Source organism: Choloepus didactylus, chromosome 9 (assembly GCF_015220235.1).
Source record: "Choloepus didactylus isolate mChoDid1 chromosome 9, mChoDid1.pri, whole genome shotgun sequence".
In the NCBI taxonomy this organism is placed as follows: Eukaryota; Metazoa; Chordata; class Mammalia; order Pilosa; family Megalonychidae; genus Choloepus; species Choloepus didactylus.
In genome coordinates, this window is record NC_051315.1 from 92716941 (window position 1) to 92744831 (window position 27891).

General features: G+C 37.8%; 1 protein-coding gene across 2 annotated transcripts; it reads left to right on the forward strand.

Moving 5' to 3' along the window:
• The first annotated feature begins 394 nt into the window (after nt 1–394).
• Nucleotides 395–26873, forward strand: NIF3L1 (NGG1 interacting factor 3 like 1). Of its 2 annotated transcripts, XM_037850205.1 has the most exons (8): nt 395–410; nt 2355–2408; nt 2558–2991; nt 12418–12580; nt 19559–19685; nt 20928–21066; nt 22748–22831; nt 26498–26873. In XM_037850205.1, the coding sequence occupies exons 2-8, from the start codon at nt 2401–2403 to the stop codon at nt 26680–26682; spliced, it is 1140 nt and encodes a 379-aa protein (XP_037706133.1). In that variant the 5' UTR covers nt 395–410; nt 2355–2400; the 3' UTR covers nt 26683–26873. The 2 variants fall into 2 exon arrangements, with proteins under 2 accessions (XP_037706133.1, XP_037706132.1); XM_037850204.1 differs by lacking the exon at nt 395–410 and having other exon boundaries at nt 1689–2408.
• The last annotated feature ends 1018 nt before the right edge of the window (nt 26874–27891 follow it).

Below are 27891 nucleotides of genomic sequence, written 5' to 3' on the forward strand. Positions count from 1 at the left end.
AAGCTCCCGTCGCCCCGCCTCCCTGGCTCAAACCAAAACGACTAGAACGAGTGGGACCATGTAATTTACCGCCCACCTGGAACGCCTTGACAGTGGAAGGCAACTCTATTAATAATTACACGTGGACAAGAAGCGTAAATCGGGACTATACTGGGCCACCTGTAGAAGTACCTTGGATTCAGTTGTAAAATGGAATGGGCTACTTCCGCCCGGTTCTTTAATTGGAACCATTACCACAAAACCCGGAGAGACTGCGCCGGGCCGGAAGTGACGTTTGAGGGTTCGTATTTTTTTCGGGACTGGTGAGTAAGGAGCGATTTAAAAATCCGCGTGAGACTTTGCGGCCTTCGTGACAGTGTCTGGTTCGGGCAGGCTGTGTCTGTTGTGGGGTTGCTGCGGGGAGATGAGGCGTAAGAGTACATTGGGGCAGAGAACTGCCCTGTCACGCGAGAGTACAGGGCACTTGTGGGGCGGGGGTCCTCACTGCAGGGCTGGCTTGCTGTGCCACCTGGGCTCTTCACTGTCTTGGAAAAGGCGCTGAAGTGGGACTGAAATGAGGATTAGGGGAAACAGAAGAGGGAGCAGTTTGTAAAGCGGGCCCTCCTACCTTACTTAACAGTAGCAAGCACTGTGATTACTCTAGGACAGGCACTGTTCTCCGTGCTTGACTGTGTTTAATTCTTGGGACAACCCGCTGAGCTTCAAATACTGAATAAGTATCCATATCTCATCAAATATTTTTTTGCCGTAAAAATGTTCGAAACTTATTTTGCTTTTGAAAGCAATGTTATGAACATTTCATTCAATTTATGATTGCCTGTGATTTCTTGTAAATTATTGTGCATACCAGGAAATGTTTCTTCAAAAACAAAAATTTCTGTAGATACTAAATTTAAGAACTGAATTGACAATGTTATTTTTTTATTAGACAAGTTGTGGGTTTAAGAACAATCATGCTAAAATACAGGAGTCTCATACACCACCCCACCACCAACACTTGCATTGGTGTGGAAAATTTGTTACAGTTGATAGCACTTTTTTGTAATTCTATTTTTTTAAGCAGTGATTACATTTGTTACAATTGATGAAAGATTATTAAAGTAGTACCATTAACTGTTGTCCACGGTTTACACAGGGGTATTTTTTTCCCCATATTCCCAACCTATTATTTTTTTATGCATATCTTTATTTTATTACTCATCTACCTATTCCCTGCATAAAAGGGGTGTCAGTCAAAAGGTTTTTACAATTACATGGTCACAAGATAAAAGCTATATAGTTATACAATCATTATCAAAGATCAAGGCTACTGGTTCAGCAATAGCAGGAATTTCCTTTTGGCTACTCTAATATACTAGAAACTCAAAAGAAATAACTATGTAATGAGTCAGTAATCTTAATCATTTGTTAAATCCTAACTCCTCTGTTACATCTCTTTCCTCTCCTTTGATCATTCAATCTTCAGGGATATCTAACTTTTTTGTGTTGAAAAGGGGTGTTGACATTATGGGGTGACTGTGTTATCTTTTACAGTTATTTTAAAAAATATTTACTGATTTCGATTTTGCAGTTTTCATATTTTAGAGCCAACAATTTTTTTCCAGCTCCCCATTATCCTCCACCTTTCCTTTTTTTTTTTTTTTTTTTTTAACCAAACTTTCCAGTTTCTTTTTAGTTATAAATGTCTAGAAAGCTTATAGACTGTATGGGTAAAGTGCCCTACATCTTGACCTCTCCCATCTCTTGGATGTGATCTTTGTGCTGCAACCGTTGGTTCAGATGCAGAAGTTCCTTCCTTTTTCTTGGCTTTGACCCTGCTCGTTTGTGGAGTGACCCACCTTTGTGTCCTGTGGTTCTGGTTGCTGGTAAAGCATTTAAAAATTAAAAAAGAAAAATCGTTTTTTTGGTAAAGCACGTTTTAATGCCAATAGACACCACAGGTGTTGGCTGTGTCAGTTTGCTGTAAACATTTAGTGTGCCTGTCTATGCTGATAGAGATTTATAAAAGATAGTTCCTGTTTTCAGGTGGCTTTAGCATACTGGGGGAGAGGAACAGGAATATAACATTGTGAGAATACGTGGGTGGGGGGAACACTGAAAAGGAAGGTTTGTTAGGGTAAGTTTTATTTAGAAAGTTGAAGTGAGCTTGGAAGGAAGAGAGAAGAAAGAAATGGAGAAGGGAGGAGGATCACTGAGGCAGGAGTGAGGAAAACAAGGACAAAATTACATGTATATGTGGGGCAGGGGACGGATGAACATTTCTGTTTTGTGTACCAGGTTTGTGTTAGGTTACCTGCTTATAAGAATTCAGTTGGTTCTCCTGTGAGATAGGTTGCAGTATCTCAATTTTGCAGATAAGAAAACAAGCTCATAGAAGTTAAACGCCTTACTCAAGATACCATGCACTGGTAAGTGGCTGAGCTAGTATTTGAACCCAGATCTGACTAGAGCTCTTTTGCCCATGTGTTTTGCTGCCTCTGAGGTCCATGTCTAAAACATATGTATGTATCATTTTCTGTTTTTGTGACCAGATAACAGTTTTATCTAATTTCTGTAGGTTGGCATCTTGTGTACGCCTGGTCCCCACGGTAGTCCGGCTTATCCATTCCCCTTCCTGCAGTTTTTCTCGTTCCTTCATGGATTTGAAAGCTCTCATTTCTTCCTTGAATGACTTTGCATCACTCTCTTTTGCTGAGAGTTGGGACAATGTTGGATTATTGGTGGAACCAAGCCCACCACATACTGTAAACACACTCTTCTTGACCAATGACTTGACTGAGGAAGTGATGGAGGAGGCGCTGCAAAAGAAGGCAGATCTCATTCTGTCCTACCATCCTCCTATTTTCCGACCCATGAAGCGCATAACCTGGGAAACCTGGAAGGAGCGCTTGGTGATCCGGGCTCTAGAGAACAGAGTTGGTATTTACTCTCCTCACACAGCCTATGATGCTGCACCCCAGGGAGTCAACAGCTGGTTGGCTAAAGGACTTGGTGAGAAGCATCTTATTCCATCATAATTAACATTTTCTTTACAAATACTTTGGCAGTTTAGAGTGTCTTACCAATGAAACTTTAACTGCTTTAGCAGGGGACAGCATTATCCCATGTTTATATAATATATTTAAAAATAATGTTGCTGAAATCTGGCAATTAAATTCCATTTGAAAAGTGGAACATTTTTATCTTTATTGAATAAGGAGAACATAGGAAGTCTTGATTGCAGGACTGAGCTTCTTTTTTATAAAAATAATTTATTTTTAATTGTGGAAAAATATACATAATATAAAAATCATTTTACCCATTTGAAGTGAACAAATCTTTGACATTAAATAAATTGACAATACTGTGTAACTTTCACCAAATCTATTTCCAGACTATTTCATCATCTGAAACCAAAACTCATACTCATTTAGGATTAACTCCCCTTTCCCTCTTCCTCTCACCTCTGGTAACCACTGTTCTGCTTTCTGTCTTCATGCATTTGTTTATTCTAAGTATTTAATATAAGAGCAATCATACAATATTTGTCCTTTTGTGTCTGGCTTATCTCACTCAACATGATGTCTTCAAGGTTCATCCATATTGTAACATCTATTAGCACTTCACTTTTTTTAATATGGACTGAATAATATTCCATTGTATGTATATACCACATTTTATTTATCAATTCATCAGTTGATGGACATCTGGATTGCTTCCGTCTTTTGGCAGTTGTGAATAATGCCACTGTGAACGTGGGTCTGCAAATATTTGTTCAAGTTCCTGCTTCCTTTTCTTTTGGGTAAATTCCTAGAAGACGGATTGTCAGGTTACATGGTAATTCTGTGTCTAACTTTCTGAGGAACTGCCAAACTGTTTTCCACAGCGGTTGCACCATTTCACATTCCCAAGTTTTCTATTTCTCCACATCCTCACCAAACACTTCTTATTTTCATTTTTTTAATAATAGCTGTCCTAGTGGGTATGAAGTGGTATCTCATTGTATTTTTTTAAATTTGCGTTTCCCTAATGGCTAAGGATGTAGAGCTTCTTTTTGTGTCCTTATTGGCTGTTTGATTATCTTTGGGGAAATGTCTATTCAAGTCCTTTGCCTATTTTTGTTTTTTTTTTAAACATTTTTTTATTGTGAAATGTAACATATATGCAGAATAGTGATAAATTTCAAAATACAGTTTAACAGGTAGATACAGAGCAAATTTCTAAGTGCAGTATGGATTACAGTTCCACAATTTAAGATATTTCCTTCTGGCTGTTCTAATGCACTACAAACTAAAAAGAAATATCTATATGATTCAGTAGTCGTAATCATTTATTAAATCCTAACTTCTCAGTTACAACTCCTCCCTCTCATTTGATCATTTTCTCAGTCTTCAGGGATATTTGGGCAATGACCATTCTAATTTCTTCATGTTGAAAAGGGGTGTCAACATTATGGGGTAGGAGAATGCAACTGGTTGATGTTCTGGGAGAGACTGGTACCTCTAAGTTTCAGGCTTATCTGGTATAGGAACAATCTGGAGGTTTTAAGTTTCTGGAAAATAAACTTAATAAGTAAAACTTTTAAAGAGTCTTAGATAGAGCCTTGGGTTTTCTGTAGGTTTTCAGGAATACTGTTGGTTGGGGCTTGACTTACCATGGCAATTTGTAATACATGGTTGAAGTTTGCATGGGAGTAACCTCCAGAATGACCTCTTGACTCTGTTTGAAATCTCTTCACCACTGAAACCTTATTTTATTACATTTCTTTTCCCCCTTTTGGTCAAGAAGGCACTGTCAATCCCATGATGCCAGGACCAGGATCACCCCTGGGAGTTTTGTCTCACATTGCCAGGGTGACTTACATTCCTGAAAGTCATGTCCCACGTAGGGTGGAGGGTAATGAGTTTAATTTGCAGAGTTTGCCTTTGCACATTTTTAACTTGAGTTGCTTGTCCTTTTGCTGTTGAATTGTAGAAGCTATTTATATATTGTGGATATTAAACACTTATCAGATATATGGGTTGCAACTATTTTCTCCCATTCTGTAGGTTGTCTTTTCATTTTCTTGATAATGTCCTTTGATGCACAAAAGTTTTTAATTTTGAAGTCCATTTTATCGGTTTTTTTCTTTTGTTGCTTGTGCTTTTGATGTAGAATCTGAATATCCATTGCCTACAAAATGTTCTGAAGATATTTCTCTTCTCTTTTAGGAGTTTTATAGTATTAGCTCTTATATTTAGGTTGTTGATCCATTTTGAATTAATTTTTGTATATGGTGAGAGGCAGGGTTCCAAATTCATTCTTTTGCCTGTGGATTTCCAGTTGTCCCAGCACCGTTTGTTGAAGATACTATTCTTTCCCCATTGAATGGATTTGGCACCCATCTTGAAAATCAGCTGGCCATAGATGTGTGGATTTATCTCTGGACTCTTCTGTTCCTCATGCTAGTACTACACTGTTTTAATTATTATAGCTTTGTAGGGTGTTTTGAAATTGGGAAGTGTGAGTTCTACAACTTTATTCTTCCTCTTCAAGGATGTTTTGCGTATTTGGGGCCTGTTGCAATTCCATATAAATTTGAGGATTACATTTCCAGTTTCTGCAAAAAAGACGGCTGGAATTTTGATAGGGATTGCATTGACTTTGTGGATCACTTTAGGCAGTATTGACATCTTAACAATATGAAATTTTCCAGTCCATGAACATAGGATGCCTTTCCATATGTTTAGGTCTTTAATTTCTTTCAGCAATGTTTTATAGTTTTCAGTGTACAAATCTTTCACCCCCATTGATTGAATTTATCCCTAGGTATTTTATTATTTTAGATATTATTGTAATGGAATTGTTTTTCTTGATTTCCTATTTAGATTATTCATTACTGGTATAAAGAAACCCAGCTGACTTTGTATGTTTATCTTGTATCATGCAACTCTGCTGAATTTTTTTATTAGTTCTGGTAGCTTTCTGGTGGATTTTGTCAGATTTTTCTTTATATGGGATCATGTAATCAGCAAATATGAATATTTTCACTTCTTCCTTTTCAATTTGGATACCTTTTATCTCTTTTTCTTGCCCAATTGCTCTGGCTACAACTTCCAGTACAACATTGAATAACATTGGTGATGGCAGGCATCGTTGTCTTGTGCCCAATCTTAGGGGGAACACTCTCAGTATTTCACCATTGAGTATGATATTTGGTGTGGGTTTTTCCAAAGTGCCTTTTATCATGTTGAGAAAGTCCCCTTCTAGTCTTAATTCTCTGAGGGTTTTTATCATGAAAGGATGTTGGGTTTTTTTTCAGGTCCCTTTTCTGCATCAATTAAGATGATCATTTGTTTTTTTTCCATTCATTTTATTACTATGGTGTATTACATTGATTTTCTAAAGTGGAACCATCCTTACTTTCCTGGAATAAATCCCACTTGGTCATGGTGTATAATCCTTTTTTTTTTTCCTTATTAGAGAAGTTATGGGTTTATAGAACAATGATGCATAAAATACAGGATTCCCATATTCCACCCTATTATTAACACCTTGCATTGGTGTGGAACATTTGTTACAATTGATAAAAGCACATTTTTATAATTGTACTGTTAACTATAGTTCATGGTTTAACTTAGGGTTCCTATTTGTTTACTGCAGTTCCATGGATTTTTTAAAATATTTTTATTCTTTTAACATATATACAACCGAACATTTCTCCTTTTAACCACATTCAGCTATATCTTTCAGTGCTGTGAATTATGTTCATCATATTGTACTACCATTACCACCATTCATTACCAAAACATTTACATCATTCCAAATAGGATTCCTGTACTTCTAAGCCTTAACTTCCCATTCCTTATCCCCACCATGTCCCCTGGTAACCTGTATTCTAGATTCTGACTGAGTTTGCATATTCTAATTATTTCATATCACTGAAATCATATATTATTTGTTCTTTGTGTCTGGCTTATTTCACTCAACATGATGTCTTCAAGATTCATCCCTATTGTCTCATGTGTCAGAACTTCATTCCTTTTATGACTGAATAGTACACTCAATCTGCTCTTTGGAACAACTTTTACTAAAAATTTCAAGAGTAAAAAAAAAAAATCCCCCCTCAGCACTACTTTTGCTGCATCTCATAAGTTTTTGGTGTGTTTCATTTTCATTCGTCTCAAGATATTTCCTAATTTCCTTTGTGATTTCTTCTTTGACCCATTGGTTGTTTAATACTGTGTTGTCTAATTTCCACATTTTGTAAAATTTCCAGTTTTCCTTCTTTTATTGATTTCTTGCTTTATTCCATTGTGGCTTGAGAAGATACTTTGTATAATTTCAATATCTTTAAATTTTATTAAGATTTGATTTGTGGCCTATTGTGTTGTCTATCCTGGAAAATGTTCCGTGGGCACTTGAGAAGAATGTGTATTTTGCCTTTGTTGGGTGAAGTGTTCTTTATATGTCCATGAGGTCTAACTGGTTAAAGTGTTGTTCAAATATTCTATTTACTTCTGTTCAGATGTTGTATCAGTTATTTTTTTAATAATTTGGTTTTATTGAGATATATTCACATGTCATGCAGTCATACAAAGCATACCATCAGTTGTTCACAGTACCACCATATAGTTCTGCGACCATCACCAAAATTAATTTTGAACATTTTCCTTACCACACACACAAAATAAGAATAAAAATTAAAGTGAAAAAGAACAATTAAAGTAAAAAAAGAACACTGGGTGCTTTTTTTTTTCTTTTTTGTCCCCATTTTTCTACTCATCCATCCATACACTGGATGAAGGGGAGTGTGATCCACATGGCTTTCCTAATCACATTGTCACCTCTCATAAGCTACATTTTTATACAATCGTCTTCAAGATTCATGGGTTCTGGGTTGTAGTTTGATAGTTTCAGGTATTTACTGCTAGCGATTCCAATTCATTAGAACCTAAAAAGAGTTGTCTATATTGTGCCTAAGAGTGTCCACCAGAGTGATCTCTCAGCTCCTTTTGGAATCTCGCAGCCACTGACTTATTTCCTTTCATGTCCGCCTTTTGGTCAAGAAGATGTTCTCCAACCCACAATGCTGGGTCCAGATTCCTCCCCAGGAGTTATATTCCATGTTGCCAGGGGTATTTACACCCCTGGGTGTCAGATCGCATGTAGTGGGGAGGGCAGTGATTTCGTCTGCCAAGTTGGCTTAGCTAGAGAGAGAGGGCCACATCTGAGCAACAAAGAGGCATTCAGGAGGAGACACTTAGGCACAATTATAAGCAGGCCTAGCCTCTCCTTTGCAGTAACAGTCTTCCCAAGGGCAAGTCCCATGATTTGAGGGCTCAGTCCATCAAACCACCAGTCCCCAATGTCTGTGAGCACATCAGCAACCATCAAGGTGGGGAAGCCCGACACCCTGCATTCTTCCCCAGCAATGTCATAGCATATAATATTTCTCTTTTTGTGCCTGGCTTATTTCACTCAGCATTATGTCTTCAAGGTTCATTCAAGTTGTCATATGTTTCATGACATTGTTGCTTCTTACTGCTGCATAGTATTCCATTGTGTGTATATACCACATTTTATTTATCCACTTACCTGTTGAAGGACATTTGGATTGTTTCCATCTCTTGGCAATTGTGAATAAAGCTGCTATGAGCATTGGCATGCAGATATCTGTTCATGTCACTGCTTTGAGGTATTCTGGGTATATACCGAGAAGTGCAATTGCTGGATTGAAGGGTAACTCTATATCTAGTTTCCTAAGGAACTGCCAGACTGTCTTCCAGAGTGGCTGAACCATTATACAGTCCCACCAACAATGAATAAGAGTTCCGATGTCTCCACATCCTCTCCAGCATTTGTAGTTTCCTGTTTGTTTAATGGTAGCCATTCTAATTGGTGTGAGATGGTATCTCGTTGTAGTCTTAATTTGCATCTCTCTAATAGCTAGTGAAGCTGAGCATCTTTTCATGTGTTTCTTGGCCATTTGAATTTCCCCTTCAGAGAACTGTCTTCTTCATATCTTTTGCCCATTTTATAATTGGGCATAGATGTTCTATCAGTTATTGAAAGTGGTATATTGAGGCGTCCAACAATTATTGTAGAACTCTATTTGTCCCTTCAATTCTTCATCTATTTGGGGGCTCTATTGGGAGGTGCATGTAAGTTTATAATTATTATATCTTCTTTCTAGGTTGAACCTTTCATCAATATGTAATATCCTTTGTCTCTTGTAATCTTTTTTGACTTAAATTGTCTTTTCAGACAATAATATAGTGTTTCCAACTCTTTTTTCTGTCACTATTTGCATGAAATATCTTTTTCTACCCTTTTACTTTCAACCTGTTTGTGTCTTTGTATCTAAAGTGAGTGTCTTGAAGACACCATTTGGATGGGTCATGCTTTTTCATCCAATCTGCCATTCTCTGCCTTTTTATTAGGGGAATTTAATTAATCCATTGCCATTTAAAGTAATAACTGAAAAGGAAGAATTTACTTCTGCCATTTAGCTATTTGTTTTCTGTATGTCTTGTATGTTTTTGTTCCTCAGTTGCTCCATTACTGCCTTTTTTTTTTTCTTTTGGTATTCAGTTGCTTTTTTTTCTAGTATACCATTTTGAGTCTCTTCTTTTTTCCTTTTCTCTATAGTTATTTTCATAGTGGTTACCTTTGTGATTACAATTAACATCTTAACCTAATAACAACCTATTTTGACTAGTACCAACCTAGTTTCAGTAGTTTACAAACTCTCTGCTTCTATATATCTCCACCCCTAACTCTTTATGTTGTTATTGTCTCTGATTATATCTTTATACATTGTATGGCCATTAACATAGATTTTAGATGTAATTTTACACACTTGCCAAAGTCCTATAAGGAAGTAAAAAGTAGTTACAAACCAAAAGTACAATAGTATAGGATTTTATATTTACCTAGTTACCTTTACCAGTGCTCTTTATTTCTTCATATGACTCTGAGTTACTATGTCCTTTTATTTCAACCTGAAGGAATCCCTTTAGCATTTCTTGTAGGGCAGGTCTTCTGGTAATGAACTTTTTCAGCTTTTATTTATCTGTAAATGCCTTAATTTCTCCTTTGCTTTTGAAAGATAATTTTGTGAAATACAGAATAGTTGACAGTTTTAAGGGCTTATTATTATTATTGTTATTATTATTATTATTATTATTATTATTATTATCATCATCTTTTAAGGACTTCAAGTGTGCCATCCCACTGTCTTTAGGCCTCCATGGTTTCTGATGAGAAACCCTCTGTTACTCTTATTTGGGATCTCTGGTATTTGACAAGTTGCTTCTCTCTTGTGGCTTTCAAAATCCTCTCTTTGACTTTGGATTTTGACAATTTCATTATGTGTCTTGGTGTAGTTCTCTTAGAGTCTGTCCTGTTTGGAGTTCACTGTGTATATTCATGTCTTGCATTAGATTTGGGAATTGTTCAGCCATTATTTCTTTGAATGCTTTTTCTGCTCCTTTCTCTCTCTCGTCCTTCTGGACTCTAGTGATGTGTATATTGGTATGGTTTATTGTGTGCCACTGGTCCCGCAGGCTCTGTTCATTTTTCTTCATTATTTTTACTCTGCTTATCACACTGGATGATTTCAATTGCCTTGTCTTTAAGTTTGCTGATCCTTTCTTCTGCCTATTCAAATCTGCCCTTTTTTTTCTTTCACATCTGCTCTTGAATCTGTCTAATGAGTTTTTTTTTTCAATTAATGTGTTTTGCAGCTCCAAAATTTGTTTGATTCCTATTTATAATTTGTCTCTTTATTTTGTTCATTTTCCTGATTTCTTTTAGTTCTTTATTTATGGATTTCTTGCCCACTCCCCTTCGATTTCTATTGTGTGTTTCAGTGTTTCAGTTCCTCAGCCCCAAGGGGAGATGTTAGGTCTAATGAGCAGCCTGTTCATACCTTAAACCTGAAATGGAAACAGCTGCTAATCAGGGCGGGAATTCTGCACAAGTTTTTTTGATGCATGTTTTTGCTCAATGGCAGGGTTGTTTGCCTCTGGGCTGTATAAATACCCCACCCTTGGACAGCACAGATTTGTCTCCTCTCTGATGCGAAGTAGGGCGTATGAGTTGCCATCCACCAACCCTGTCCCAAGCAGTTGTCCTCCCCCAGAGACAGGCACAGTTGAATTTCTCCTCCTGTGCTTTTGGACCCTTTGTGATGTGTAAATAACAAAGTTGTTATTTTCTGAAAGTCTTTGTTGTGCTTGAGCCTGTGTTCCCAGGATGCATCATAAAGCAACACTTAATCTTCTGGGATTGCTAGTTTTTTTGTTGTTGTTGAAGGCTGGAGCCATCAATTTGTGACTTTTCCAAACTACTTTTGCTTCCAAACAGGGAATGGAAAGGGAAAAGAGAGAGAGAGAGAAAGTTAGAACAGTGGCTGCCCTGAGAGCTGGTCCCCTAGTGATTTGAAGCCATTGAACAAAAATATTGATCAGTGATCAGATCACTCATCCCCTGATTTTGGAGGACAAGATTCTTATATCTCACTCTGGCATCAGCAGGCTGCACCAGGAACCTAGATTGCAGTCCGCACTACTGCCTGCCACATGACTGGGGGGATGGAGAATAGTAGCCACTGCATGGAATGTGAGATTCACTGATATGTACCAGCTTCTTTATGCAAGTCTTCCGTAGATGCTGCAGAGTGTTCCACTAGATTCCATAGTTTCAAAATAGTTCATTCAGACAGTTCTTCCAGCTCAGGGTTTGAGTGACTGATTCCTGGAGCTTCCTACTCCACCATCTTTCCACAATCCTCCTGGACTGAGCTTCTTGATTCCTCATAATCCTCATTCATGCGGCATAGTGCCTTGCACTTAAGCACTCAAAAAATGCTTATTAAATTGAATTCAAACAAAGGCCTCTCCAGAATAGACTTCATATGTTAGTCAGATAGACATCAGGGCTTCATTGAATGCTTACATATCCCTACCACAATGAGGGAATTCATCATGAGTTTTAGCTTTATTTTAATAAATCTTTAAGTTCACTCATTTTTAGCTGAAGCTTTTATGATGATATGATCTGGATTAATGTGTTCAGACAGTTTATGAGCATTTGTAACCTGGATCATGGTTGACGTGGGTAGACTTACCAAGCAATAGACAATTCTATATATCGTTTAAACCTCCATGAGTCAGTCAGTCTTGTCCAGATTTTTCTTATGTTCCCTTAAGAGCCATCTGGAAAATAATACTGAAAATAAACTTGATTTTGTATGTCCATGCTAAATCTCTAGATTATGTGGACTCTTGGTGGATGTATACATAAGGCACATATATGTGTGTGTATGTTACAAGCATACGAAAACATAGGTCTTTTAAAAATATTTCTTATAAATTTTGCCCATCATAGTTTATCTTACTTTTTAATCTTAGGAAAAACATACTCCATTTTTTTCCATAATTTTTTTTCTTCTAGGTTCTTGTACTTTGAGCCCCATACGTCCTGCCAAAGCTCCCAAATGCCCCACAGAGGGAACCTACCGAATAGAATTCAACATCAGCCGCACCGAAGACCTGGACAAAGTCATGTCTGCAGTGAAAGAAATTGCAGATGTTTCTGTCACTTCTTTTTCTGCTAGGTACAATATGTTTTGTGTGTGTGTATGTGTGCGCGAATTTACTTGTAAGGATCTTCCTTCCCTGGTGTTTAGGTTTGAAACAAATTGTGTTGTGATCCCCTTACCCCTCCTTCCCCCTTGACTGAGTTTACAAAGCAGTGTACATTTCATTTCTGCTTGGATGCTAGAGAACTATGGAATCATTTCCAAGACGAGAAAATGAAAAGTAACACTTTTGAGTACTTTCATTGTGGGAGGGACTATACTACATTTTATGCACAGTATTTTTAATCCTCCCAGTAATGTTGAAAGGTAGTATTTAATCAGCACTCAGCAAATGAATGATTCCCAAGCAGTTTAAAAGAGAAATATATTAAAAAGTGCCTCTTATAAGGGCAATCGATTAGTTATTTAGGACAGAGTTACCAACGTGTTGCCTCATAGGAGATTTTCTTTTAGGCTAATTTATCTTAGGACCTAATGAAGCATCATAAAAGACAAGCTGTACAAAGCTGGGAATCAACAATTGTGTTAAGAGCAAAGATAAATAGAACTTTTTAATAAAATTGAAACTTATTTTGGGCTACACCAAAAGGTGATTTCTTTGATGAATGTTTTTAAGTGTAGATTCTTTATAGAACATCATTGCAGATGTCCTGAAATAATTTTGGAAAATCTCAAGAACCTTAAGAAAAATTATTTATGGGTCTTTGACTAGATTTCGGCCCTGGATATCTTTTAACTTACTGAAATACTATGTAAATACTGAAAATTTAAAAACTTACATATAACACATGAAAAATTCATTAAAAAATTCAAACAATGCACAAGTCCCCTTTCTACTCAATCCCTATATCCTTAATTCAAGTCTCATTTTTTTTAGAGAAGTGGGTATCTTTCCAAACACACATAGGGACATGAAAAAATGTTTTGTTTTGTTTTAGGCATTGTTTTCTTAACTAAATGGTATGCTGTTTTTGCCTTTTTTTGCTCAAAGGGTATCTTAGTGATCTTTCCACATAAATACATTAGATCTCATTGTTTTTAATTGCTGTGTTGTTTCTTATTATGGTTGTATTATAGTTTCTTTTAAGCATTCCTGCTCCTACTGATTGACTGTTTTCTTTAACTCATGGACATTTAATTTGTTTCCAGTTTTTTTATATTACAGATGATGCTTGGGTTTTACCATTAGATTGCAGTTCAGGCATTGTTTTTATTTCCATTTTTTCCCCTGAGGCTCCACAGATGATTCTAATGTTGAGAACTACTTTTCCAGCTTATCTGTTTTGTCCTTTTTTATTGTGGTAAAATATATATAAAATTTGCCATTTCAACCACTTTTAAGTACACAGTTCAGTGGGCTTAATCACATTCAGTGTTGTGCATCCATCACCACTGTTTCCAAAACTTTTCCATCACCCCAAACAGAAATTCTGTAATGATTAAGCAATAACCCCCCATTCCTCCTCCCCCAGACCCTGGTAATATCTAATCTACTTTCTGTCTCTATGAATTTGCCGATTCTAGATATTTCATAAAGGTGGAATTATAATATGTCCTTTTGTGTCTGGCTTGTTTTACTTGGTAAAATGTTTTCAAGGTCCATCCACATTGCAGCATGTATCATTTATCAGCACTTCATTTCTTTTTATGGCTAAGTAATATTCCATTGTATATTGATACATACCACATTTCGTTTATCCATTCATCTGTTGATGGACACTTAGGCTGTTTCCACCTTTTGGCTATTTTTAATAATGCTGCTATGTACATTGGTGTACAAATATCTGTTACGAGTCCCTGTTTTCATTTCTTTTGGGTATATACCTAGTTTTGGAATTACCGGGTCATATTGTGATTGACTTTTTGAGGAATTGCCAAACTGTTTTCCACAATGACTTTACCATTTTACGTTCACACCAGCAATGCACACGGGTTTAAATTTCTCCACATCCTTGCCAACACTTAATTCCTGTTTAGTTTATTTTTTTAATTTATTATTATTTTTTTTTATAGCCATCTGTTTTACTTTCCTTTGCTGCTTAAGCAAATACCATGCAGTGGTTTGTCATAAACAGTTTTGAGGCTAAAAGAAAGTCCAAATCAAAGTGTCATCAGAGTGATGTTTTCTTCTTGAAGACTGGCCTTATGGGGCTGGCTGTTGGCGATCCTTGGTCCTTGGCTCCTCTGTCACACGGCAATGCACATAGCAGCCTCTCCATCTTCTGGGTTCCATTGACTTTCAGCTTCTGGCTGTTCCTTGTGGCTTTCTCTTTATCTGTCTGAATTAAGACTAATCCTGGGCTTCACCTTAACTGAAGCAAGCTCATCAAAAGGTCCCATTTAAAATGGGTTCACACCCGCAGGAATGGATTAACTTTAAGAACATGTTTTTCTGGGGTACATATGGCTCCAAACCATACCATCCTTGTGGGTGTGAAGTATATCTCATGGGTTTGATTTGCATTTCCCTAAGCACTAATGATGTAAAGCATTTTTTGATGCCCTTATTGGCCATTTGAATATCTGTCTTCTTGGGGGGAATGTCTATTCAAGTCCTTTTCCCCTTTTTAAATTGGGTTGTCTTTTTGTTGTTGAATTGTAGGAGTTCTTTATATGTTGTAGACATTAAACACTTAGCAGGTATATGGTTTGCAAATATTTTCTCCCATTCTGTAGGTTGTCTTTTCACTTTCTTGAAAATGTGTTTGATGCATAAAAGTTTTTAATTTTGATGAAGTCTAATTTATCTGTGTTTTTCTTTCATTGCCCACACTATTAAGGTCATATCTAAGCATCCACTGCCAAATCCATGGTCTTGAAGATTTTCCCCTATGTTTTTTTCTAAGAGTTTTATGGTTTTGCTTTTATATTTAGGTCCAGATTGGAGTCTATGATTTTTATATAGTTTATGCCTAAATGCGAAACTTTTTTAACGCCAGTATTTTTTGAGAAGCTCTAAGGCATTGCTTCTCAGAGGGTGATTCAGGGATCCTCTGCATCATTGTTAATGGTGGTGGTGGGGGGGCTTATTAAAAATGTAGAATTTTGGCATCATCCGAGATCTGTGTAATTAGAATAGGGTTTGCCTAAGAAAATGCATTTTAAAATGCTATCCAGGGCATTTTTGAATTCAGCAATGTTGAGAATTAACTGTTTTAGGGCTTTAAAAAAAAAATTCAGTTTTCCCTAGCCCTATCTGAAGATCTTCTGTTTCACTAGATCTGTTTAGGGTTCCAGCATCTGTCATTTTAAGAAGCTGTTAGGAGATTGGCTATTGATGCACAGCCAGTATTAAGAACTGTTCTAGAGATGAGAACTAAGATGGCGGCTAGCTGAGACAGGGCGAAAAAAACGCCTCTGTGAAAAACACTACCTAAAAACCAGAAAGTGACCTAGAATACCGGTTACAGCGATGCACCAACTGGATGAGGGCTCCTAGCTCCAGAGGAGCCGTATACTTGGTGAAACCAGGAGTCGGCATTCTGAAACGAGTGAGTAAGCTGACTGGAAGACCCGCAGCCGCGCGGCGGCTGGGGAAGCCAGGGTTCAGCGTATGGAGACCAGCTGGCTGTTTTAAAATAAATAAATAAATAAAGGAGCGGCTCCAGTAGCAATTGTGGGAACCACGCAGAAAAACACAGCAAGAGGGGGCTGGGCTGGCCTGTTGCTGTCTGGCCAGGAAGATAGCCCACAGCAGATACCCTTGGGTTCGGGGGAACGGAGGGGAGAGCTGGAAGCAGAAAGAAACCCCGCGGCTAGCAGCTAGCCCCCGGAGGGCTGGATGAACTCCTGCCCGGGGCCGTGCCCACAGCCCAAAGCCCCGCCAGTTGTCCCGGAGCTGGGAAGGAGGAACGGTGTGAGGAGGCGGGGGCTGAGACGCCCCGCTCGGCCATTTTTCCTTCGGGCTGGGAGTGCGCTGCCGCACGGCCCGGCGGCCCGGGACTTCCCTTGTGGGACGGCGCACACTGATGACGTAGCACAGCCTTCCCTTGGCTGAGCTACTGGAGGAGCGCGGCTGGGAGGGGGGATCCGCTCGGAGAACCCAGGGACGCTACGCCAAGTCCGGTGGTTTATGGATCAGCGAGAGTGAGAGGCTGGGGCTGAACTGAAATGAAGGCTTAGACTTGTGCGGCGGCCTTGAATCTCCGGGATCCTGGGGGATTTGAACATTAGAACTGCCCTTCCTCCCTGGCTACCCGTACACACGCCCCACATTCAGGGCGGACAGCTCCAGCAACACACCCAAACTGAGTTCTCCAACTGAACCCACAAGAATCATTTCCCCACACAAAGCGGAAGAAAGGTTGAGAACTGACTCGAGGGATATAGGTGACTCACAGACGCCATCTGCTGGTTAGTTAGAGAAAGTGTATGTCACCAAACTGTGCTCCTGAAAAATTAGATCGATATCCCTTTTTCTTTACAACTTGAAAGAGCCCTATCAAGCAAAACAAATGCCAAGAGGCCAAAAACAACAGAAAATCTTAATGCATATGATAAAACCAGAAGATATGGAGAATCCAACTCCAAACACACAAACCAAAATATCGGAAGATACAGTATACCTCGCAAAGTTAATCAAAGATCTACAATCGATGAATGAAAACATGGCAAAGGATTTAAAGGACATCAAGAAGACCGTGGCCCAGGATATAAGCTACATAAAGAAGACCCTAGAAGAGCATAAAGAAGACATAGCAAGAGTAAATAAAAAAATAGAATATCTTATGGAAATAAAAGAAACTGTTGGCCAAATTAAAAAGACTCTGGATATTCACAATACAAGACTAGAGGAAGCCGAACAACATCTCAGTGTCCTAGAAACCCACAGAACAGAAAATGAAAGAACAAAAGAAACAATGGAGAAGAAAATCAAAAAAATCAAAATGGATCTCAGGGATACGATAGATAAAATAAAATGTCCAAACTTAAGACTCATTGGTGTCCCAGAAGGGGAAGAGAAGGGTAAAGGTCTAGAAAGAGTATTCAAAGAAATTGTTGGGGAAAACTTCCCCAACCTTCTACACAATATAAATACACAAAGCATAAATGCCCAGCGAACTCCAAATAGAATAAATCCAAATAAACCCACTCCAAGACATATTCTGATCAGACTGTCAAATACTGAAGAGAAGGAGCAAGTTCTGAAAGCAGCAAGAGAAAAGCAATTCACCACATACAAAGGAAACAACATAAGATTAAGTAGTGACTACTCAGCAGCAACCATGGAGCGAGAAGGCAGTGGCATGACATATTTAAAACTCTGAGAGAGAAAAATTTCCAACCAAGAATACTTTATCCAGCCAAACTCTCCTTCAAATTTGAGGGAGAGCTTAAATTTTTCACAGACAAACAAATGCTGAGAGACTTTGCCTATGAAAGACCTGCCCTACTTCAGATTCTGAGGGGAGCCCTGCTGGAGGAGAGACAAGGAAAGGAGAAAGAGATATAGAGAATTTTAACAGACATATATAGTACCTTACATCCCAAATCACCAATACATTCACTTTTCTCTAGTGATCACAGATCTTTCTCCAGAAGGGACCATAAGCTGGGTCATAAAACAAGCCTCAAGAAATTAAAAAAAAAAAAAAAAAACATTGAATATACTCAAAACACATTCTCCAACCACAATGGAATACAAATAGCAGTCAATAATTTTTGAACTGTAATTCCACTAGCTACTTCCTACATGATATAAAATATACAAACTCTAAGGACAAATCAGTGGTTTTGAACTCAGTGTAAAATATGTAATTTTAGACAACTATATACAGGTGAGGGAATGGAGGAGTATAGGAACATCATTTATGTGTCCCATTGAAGTGAAGGTGGTATCAAAGAAAAACAAGATTGATATGGATTTAAGAGGTTAATTTTAAGCCCCACAGTAAACACAAAGAAATTATCAGAGAATATAACCATAGAGATGAAAAGTAGAGTTTGGGTTAAGAGAAATGGGGGAAAGGGCAGTGGGGAGTTAAGAAATGAGTGTAGGGTTGCTGTTTGAGGTGAAGGGAAATTTCTAGTAATGGAGGGTGGGAAAGAGCATTACAACATTCTAAATGTGATTAATCCCACTAATGAAAGGCTAGGGAGGGAGTGGAATGGGAAGATTTAGGCTGTATATATGTTTCCACAACTGAAAAAAAAAAAAAAAGCAGTCTAACTAGATGACAATTGAATACTAAGGATGAACTTGAACTTGGATGGGACAGGAGGATAGAGGACAGGAGGCTCAAAGGGACACAGTTGAGACATAAGGAAAAGGAAATGTAGAATGTAAGCTTTTTATCATTGTTGAATCTATTGTACTTCTTAGCTGCACTTAATGGGATTGCATGAAAGAATGTTCTTGTTCATGGGAAGTGTATATGTGAATTATAGTGTTTGTTCAAGGATGTGTGCAGCTAGCTCTCATATGTTCAGACGACAGAGCAATAGATGATGGATGATAGGGAGGGAAAGAAATAGCAATGTGACAGCAAGTTAAAGTTGTGGATTGAGCTACCGGGGGAGGGGGTGTCGGGGTATGATGGAATTCTGTGTATGGGGCTAGTATTGTTTTTGTAACTGTTCATACAACTTTGAATTTATTTCAAAATTAAAAAAAAAAAAAAAAAAAAAGAACTGTTCTAGAATAGTAGTTTCAAAGTGAGGTTCCTGGACAAGCAACATCAGAATCACCTGGGAACTTGTTAGAAAGGCAAATTCTTGGGCTCTACCCAGACTTAATTAATCAGAATCTCTGGAGAGGGTGCCCAGAAATCTGTGTTTTAATAAGTCCTCCAGGTGATCCTGATGCATGCTGAAATTAGAACTCGAGAAAATAGATTGATTTGGGATTAAATGGGTTTTGTTGGTTAAATCCTTAGTTCCATATAAATCTAATCTGTTATACCAGGGTTTTAAACAGTGTATTATTTAAAATACATTTTGTCTATATTTGTCATAAACAAGGAGTGATTCTCTGCCCCCCCCAACCCCCCCCAGGACTGATGATGAGGAACAAACACGGATCAGTCTGAATTGTACTGAGAAAGCTTTGCTGCAGGTGGTGGCTTTTCTCTCCCAAAACAAAAAGCTTTATCAGAAGACTGAAATTCTGTTACTGGAGAAGGTAATAAAAATATATCTGTTCATGTATACTGCACATTTTTGTTCAGTAAATTAATTTGTAAATTGTTAGATCAACAGGACATTACCTCTTATCTAAAGAAGCATAAAGTGGTGATGAGGGCATAATATACCTTGGAAAAGATGTTGACAGAGGGAGATATTCCAGGAATAGAAAAATGGTGGTATTTCTTCAGGGTTACAGATTCAGTCTCTTCTTGATTTATACCCTATGCTTGGACTATTTCATTTGCTCCTTTAACTATATGTATGATGATTTCTATATCTTTACTTTGTCTTAGAATGTTTTCTTAAGTTAAACCGTCCAACTCATATTGCCAGCTATTTTCTGGACATTTTCCAAGTAAAGATCTCACAGGTATTTCCAATCTAATATATAAAAAATTTGACCTTATTTTTTAGCTTCATTCACCTCTTTCCCTTTAAATCATTTTTTTCTTTTGTTTTCTTTTTTTGATGGCATCATCTACCCTATTTTTCAAGTTTCCACAACTTTTCTTCCCTTGCCCCTGTAAATCCAGCCCTTGTGATTCTGTCCCCAAATCTAAAATGTTTCTCCTATTACCTCTGCCACCCCATTAATATTCTCATCTCCCTTCACTTGGGATATTAATAATCTCCTCACTGTGCACCTATAGGAGACAGACCAGACTTTTTAGCATAGCCTGTGAGCTGCAGCCCTTGTCTCCAACCTCATGTCCTTACCTCATGTCCTTCCCATCACACGTTCTGCACGTCAGCCATACTGTCTGCCCTTGAATCTGCCCTCACAGTGTACTCTTGCACACCCTAGCACGTGTTCTCTCCATCTAAAATACCTCTCCACAGCTTACCCTACCCCTTCCCTACCACACTGCACTTCACCTGCCCCCTTTTTGAACTCTTTTCTGGTCTTGCTTCAAGACTGAAGTCCTTGTGAAGTCTCCTTTGGTCCCAGTTCCTCTAAGGTCTCCAACCCCCACACCAAATTGCAACTCATTTACTTTATCATTGCTTTGTGCATCAATAACAGTTGCAACTATCTTGCATTAAAATACTTTTATTGTGATTATTTACTTAAACGTCTGTTCCCAGGAGACTGCGAGCAACTAGAAGTCAGAGAATGTTTGTCGGGTTTGCATCCCCAAACTTGAGCCTGGAGCTTGTAACAGTAAACTCAGTGTGCATGATTTCAGCATTTGCTGTTTGTTCTATAACAGTGTTTGTAATTTGTGTTTCTCTTCAGCCTCTGCTTCTGTATACTGGAATGGGACGGTTATGTATACTGGATGACTCTGTCTCCTTGGCAACCATGATTGAGCGAATCAAGAGACACCTAAAACTATCTCATGTTCGCCTAGCTCTTGGGGTAGGGAGGACTCTAGGTAAATATATTTCCTTTATATTACCATTATATCTACTAGTATGTTTGGACAGAGGTTGAAACTTTTGGTTGTGTTAATATAAATGATAGAAAATGTGTCAGCAGCTCACGGGAGATTTTTTCACTTTATTGATGGGGGGGCTAGGTTACACTGTAGTATACATCTTAATGACTTTAACAAGATTTATTTTTCAGTCATTTTATGTGTTCATCTCAAGTCAGCAGGAGAAGTCTGCTCATTGTAAACTAGTTGCTGTTATTTATAGAGAGAGTTCTGGAGGGTCTTAAACCATCAATGAAAATTTCTAGCCTGGAAATGATACATGCTACTTCTGCTCAACTCATTGCCCAGAATTAGTCACACTGCACAGCACAACCCAGGGAGGGCATGAAGTACAATCCTACCATGTGCCAGAAGAGAGCTGAAAGTCATGATTGCTGCAATTACAATGTAAATCTTGCACTTTATATTGACAATATTTTATAAGGAGGCGCTACTAAATGATGTGATTCACTGCATTTTCTGACTTGTAGCCACTGTCTTTTCTTTTGGCCTTTACCAGTAAGTTTGGGAACAAAAAGAATGAAGAGAAACTGGGTGGATATATCCCTAGTGAGCCTCGCACTGTACTGCTGTGTCCTAAGTATTTTAGTTCTCACTACAAAGGCAGTGAAGCATAGTGGTTACAAGTGTAGAGAGTGTAGGTAGCCAAACAATCTGGGTTCAAATTTGTCTTGTCTATTTACTGCATAACTTTGGGCAAGTTATTTAACCCCTTGTTGTCTTGGTAGTTAATCTATAAAACTGCACTAATAATAAAACCTAACTCAACTCAGAGAGGTAAGTGTATAATCCATGTGACATGCTTAGCAGTGACTGGCACATCATAAGTACAGTAAATACTTGTTTGCTGTTGTTAGCTATTGGTAGGTATTATTATTCCCATTTTATAGGTGAAAAAATTGAAATTCAGATAGCTCAAGTAACGTATACAAAAGTCCATGGCTGGATCAAAGAATTTATGGGAGTTAGTTTCCAAACAAAATGGATGGCAGAGGTGGGATCTGAATTCCGATCCAACTCTAAAGCCCTTTTTTTGAAATACCATGTTGCCAAACTGGTGTAAGCACTAATAGTGTTCATTCTAGAAACCTAAGTGTTAAATACTTAAGGATTTTGGCTTGGATATTTCTGTTATTTCACTTTTCAGTGGATCCTCTTTGAGGATAAATACTATGTTAAAAAATATGTACCAAATCCATTTCTCACATTCCTCTTTCTAACTAGCCCTTTTAGTTTCTCAGCTTCTCCACCTGTGACTAGAGATAGTACCTGCCTACCTCTCACGATTGTCTGGAGACCCAGGTGGGGTTACTTTAGTTGGCAGGGCTGAGATAAAGCCTAGGGCTGTGCCATTGGTGTCTATCACTCAGTGGTTGCCCCGCGTGGGCTTTTGCAGCCACAGCCAGGAGAACAACAACACTGCCTTGGATTAGTGATGAAATACTGAAGAATCTGTTTGCCTATATTGATTTTTTTTACATCAGTAAGCAAAATTCATACACTGGTGATGAGACCAAGAGTGAAATTTGTATTACATTTAGGATTCTCAGTACAAATTAAAATATTAAAATGAAGGGGAATCATAGTGTATTGATCTCTTGTTTCCTTTATCCTGAAGACTCTCAAGTCCAAGTTGTGGCCCTGTGTGCTGGCTCTGGGAGCAGTGTTCTGCAGGGTGTTGTGGCAGACCTTTATCTCACAGGTAAGAAAGCCTTTGTATCTTTCTGTTACCTTTTTTCTCTACCATTTCTCCACCTTGGTTTATTTTTTAACAAATTACAAAATGGTAGATTTTAGGACAGCACTGTTCGTGGGATCTAATAAATATTGAACCTGAATTAAACCGGCACTACATCACAACTGGGGGACATACAGATTTGTAGAAGGAAGAAATCATTTAACAATTTATTTTTAGATTATTAAAACTGATATTTAGCAATTATTTAACCTATCTTCTTCATAAATATGCTTTCTCTCAGATTTCATGTGTCAGTTAATGGGACATTTTGTACCCTGTTGCCTTAGCGAGAAACTGATTCCTCTTCCTACTTAGCTCTATTCAGTCAGTCATTGATTCCTATCAGTTCTAGCTCTAAGATCTTTCTAGAACCTTTCCCCTTATCTCTATTTTATTTTCCTAGGCTGCTCAAAGCAGATACCATGAAATGGGTTGGCTTTAACAATGGGAATTTGTTAGCTTACAAGCTTACAGTTTTGAGTCCATGAAAATATCCAAATCAAGGCATCATCAAAACTGCTTTTGAAGACTGGCTGCCAGTGATCCTTGGTTCCTCTGCCACATGGCAAAGCACATGGTGGCATCTGCTGGTTTCTCCCTTCTCTTCCAGATTTTCTTGATTGCAGCTTCTTCTTCCTTGGCTTTCTCTTTCTCCATGTATTCATCATATTTGTCCTGTTTATATAGGACTCCAGTAAGAGGATTGAGACCCATCCTGGGCTGCGCCTTAACTGAAGTAACCTCAATAAAAGGCCCTACTTACAATATGTTTATACACACAGGAATGAATTAGCTTAAAGAACATGATTTCTGGAGTACATGTAGTTTCAAACCGCCACAATCTATCCAGGCATCATTTACCTGAAGCACTGCATCAAGCCTGTAATCTTCTCTATCTTCCACACCGTCCCCCAAAGTTAATTTTTTCTGACGCTGTCTGCATCCTGCCCTGATGGTCATGCCTCTTCTCAGATCCCTATCACTTTGGCCTTAACCTCCACTATACATTTCTTTTGGACAGTCATTATTTGTTTGCCTGGCTCCTTGGGCTTTACTCTAATAGGTACTCATTGAATTTTTATTGAATTACTTGACCTACTTACTATTTAAGGGTGTGGCCAAACATGATCCACATTCCTCCAGAGCATTTGGAGGCCATCTTAAAGGGTCCCCATTTTGTACATCTGGTGTTACCAGCTGTGTTTCCATCTCTTCTCCTCCTTAGGGTTAGGACACAGTGAGTTAAGGAATTATTTTTCCCTCTTCCAGGACCAAACTCTAGGGTCTTAGCCCTCTGACCACTCCCATGGCTGCTTCTGTGCCTCTTCATTACTATACCTCTCCTGCCTCCCATAGCCATGCTTTATTATCTAACATACTTGCTTACAAAAACTACAGTTTTTGTAGAAAGCACTTAAAGCTTTCTAACATCCTGAAGTAGAGAGAGGCAGCATCTGAGCAAGTCTGATGTAACTGTTCTGAATCAAAAAATTGAAAATGTGTCTGTTTTTCTGAAGATGAAAGGTTTTTATAAGCCCTCAAACCTGGACCAGATTGAAATAAACTTTGTATGTATAGGGAGTTTGACTGAATTTCTAAGTATGGTGTGTGACTATTTTTAAATTATTTTTAACATTTTATTTTGAAGAAATTTCAGACTATAGAAAAGTTACAAGCATAGTATAATGAAGTATGCCCTTCACCTAGATTACTGATGGTTATTATTTTGCCACATTTTTACATGTTCTCTCTGTGAACCTTTATGTGTATGTATGTATTTATAACTACTCCCTCCCCAAAAACTATTTTGGAGGAAAGTGTAGAGATGATGACCCTTCTCCTCTAATTACTTTAGCATATATCTCCTAAGAACAGGACATTCTTTTATATGACCATGGAACAATTATCAAATTCAGGTAATTCAACATTAATATATAGTCCATATTCAAATCTTTATAGCATTTATTTTTCTGATGTTTATCTGATCCAGAATCATACATTGCGTTTAGTTGTTACATAGTCTCTTTTTCAATCTGGAATTGTTCCTCACTTTGTCTTTATAGCATTGACATTTTTGAAGAGTATACGCAATTTAATTTGTAGTCTGTCTCTCAATTTGGGTTTGTCGAATTATTTCTTTCCTCATAATTAATGATTATTTTGTTAAACTAGTTTTGTTTTGTTTTTTTTAAATTGAGAAGTAATATGTTCACAAAATAAATGCAAGCAGTTCCAAAATGTTAAAACATCCTTCCTATCTGGCTACTTTGAGAAATAGAAAATGGTCCTATTATCTTGGCTAACTTTACATCTATAGTCTATAAAGCATTACTTGAAATTAACTTCAGGGATGGGAAGCACCAGCCAAAAGACCAAATATAGGCCTCTGCTGAAGTTCATAACCCATCCTGTGAGCCAGGGACTGTATTTCCATGGTATTAGGTCATTAAGGGTAATAGCCTGTAAAGACCACCAGGTGAGGTATTACTCCTTGCAAATGTACTAATTTTTTTTCTCATTTGTCTGGCTCATGCTTGCACTTTCCCATTCGCTTTCTCTTTCCCGCAGTTTCCATCCTAAGCCAGGCTTTAGTTTTCTTTTGCCCTCAGCTATTATTGCAGTGTCTTCATGGATTTTACCACATTCAGACTTTCTCCAGTCAGTCCAATTAACAGTCCAGACATCTAGATTTGTCTTTCGTAAAGCATGGCTTCAAACCAGGCCATGTCAGTGTCTTCTCCTTTTGGTATATATACCATCACTATTATAGATGACATTTTAAAGGGTGTTTAAAATAAAAAATATTCCTTATAGTGGAATGATACACATTGGGGGGAGAGTGTAGGGTGACTGAAAATTTCTGGGGAAAAAACCTCACTTTTTCCTTAATTTTTAAATGATTTTAGGTCTCTAAATATATTTTTAAATTATGCTTTTTATGAACAAACCAAATTGTACACAATACCTTTTTGCTCGAGTTAGAACTGATTAAATTGACAAATGGGTTTTTTTTTTTTATTTAAAACATTCGCATTTTCCCCACATTTTTTCACAAAAGATGAGATTCTCTTCCAGTAACTTCAGAATTTCTGGGAATTTTACCTTAGGTCAAAGAGAAGTAGTTTCTGTTTTTAATCTTCAAATAGACTAGGGTTGATGCTGAAAATATCAGTGCTTACAAAACAAAAAGGTGTCTTCTTGGAAATATAATTAAGAATTTTCTTCTGAGGTATTTGTTTTTTTATTATTTACATAAGAAAGAAACTCCCCAAAAGTCCCATTTTACTTAGCAATGGTCACTTTTTAAATTACGAAAATCCCTTGTGGGTGCTTTTAACAGTTCTGGCTCTGGCAGTATTAAATTACTGCTTTATGTGCCATTTACTGTGGATACTTGTCTTGGGTCAGCCTAGAATAAAAAAGTTGGAATTCTCAGTAGGATGGTCTCTCTCTTTTTTTTTAATTGGAGGACATGTAAGAAAAATTATACACAGTTTTCTAGACATCTATATAAGGTAATTCTGTGCTACATTGACTTCATACAGAATGCAGACTTGTTATTTCTGCAGTTCAGTATTCCACAGAGTCCATGTCTAACATTTAAGTGTTTGCTTGTTCCTTTGTTGGCAGGTGAGATGTCCCATCATGATATTCTGGATGCAACTTCCCAAGGAATAAATGTCATCCTTTGTGAACACAGCAACACTGAACGAGGCTTTCTTTCTGACCTTCGAGATATGCTTGGTGCTCATTTGGAAAATAAGATTAATATTATTCTGTCAGAGACAGATGGAGACCCTGTTCATGTGGTCTGACACATTAATGCAGTCTATAAATCAGTTGGATCCCAAGTCAAATGTGTAACACGAGTTTACGGAGTTGGTATCCTGGAGGAATGTCTTAAGAGTGTGAATTATAATTTCTGGTATGTTAATCTGGTTTGTCAAGTGTTCTGTAGTTCATAAAGTGAAAACTACCATATTAAAGAACAAATATTTGCTACAAATTCTAGGAAACATTGACTAAAATCTGTTAAATTAATATTCTTGGTAAGTAGCTCAAGTAATCCTCTCCTTAGGGATTGGAACACTTATTTCTAGCTGGTAGCCTTTTTGGGGTAACAGTCTATCTATAGTTCCCTGTTCCTGTATCACTTATCTCCCACCAAATTTTAAAATCAGAATGAGATTTATTATGAGATTTATATTTTATAAAAGTATACATATAGAGAGATTGACTTTTGTCAGGACAGCACAAGGAGCTCTGCTGACCCCTTCCCCAGTGAAACTGGTGAAAATAACACACACACACACACACACACACACACACAGTCAGAGCCTCTGGAAACATTCCTCCGAATTTTCTGGGTAAACAGCAAATGAAGAAATACCTGTTCAGGAAAATCTGTGAACATTCGGTAAGAAAGGTGAGCATCCATGGAATTTGAATCAAGTCTGCTCTCCCTCTTCTCCCAGCTCAGTGGAGGAGAGACTCACTCTAGGCGGCTGCAGCCAATATCACAGGACTCCTCCTCCTCCTCCCCGGAGGGCTTTCTTCTGAGGAGAAGCAGGACTTCAGTGTTTCTCATCCTGCCCTCAGCCTTGTTGCTGAGGTCAAAAGGTGGGGTGAGTCTGGAAAATACTTGGGAAACTGAAAAATATATGGAAATTTAACAACACACTCCTAAGTAACCAATGGGTCAGAGAAGAAATAAAAAGAGAAATAAGAAAAGGCTTTTCAGATGAATGAAAATGATAAAACAGCAAAGTTTATGGGATATAGCTAAAGCTAAAGAGATTAGAGGGAATTTTATAGCATACATATCTGTATATTAAAAACGAATAAAGATGTCAAATTAGTATTCTAACCTTCCTTTGACACAGGGTCATGGGAAATTTTCTTACAGGAAACCCTCCCTGTCTTCCTCAGTTGCCTGGCAGCCTTGCTCAACCTTATCTGCATGGCTCATACTAACTAGGAAGTTATGAATGGGGTAGAGCTATTGGCAGGATATGAAGGGGACT

Coding starts and splice junctions, on each gene's coding strand:
- NIF3L1 (XM_037850205.1), top strand. Junction 12,581..19,558: donor GTCACTTCTTTTTCTGCTAG/GTACAATATGTT, acceptor AACCCCCCCCAG/GACTGATGATGAGGAACAAA. Junction 19,686..20,927: donor AAATTCTGTTACTGGAGAAG/GTAATAAAAATA, acceptor GTTTCTCTTCAG/CCTCTGCTTCTGTATACTGG.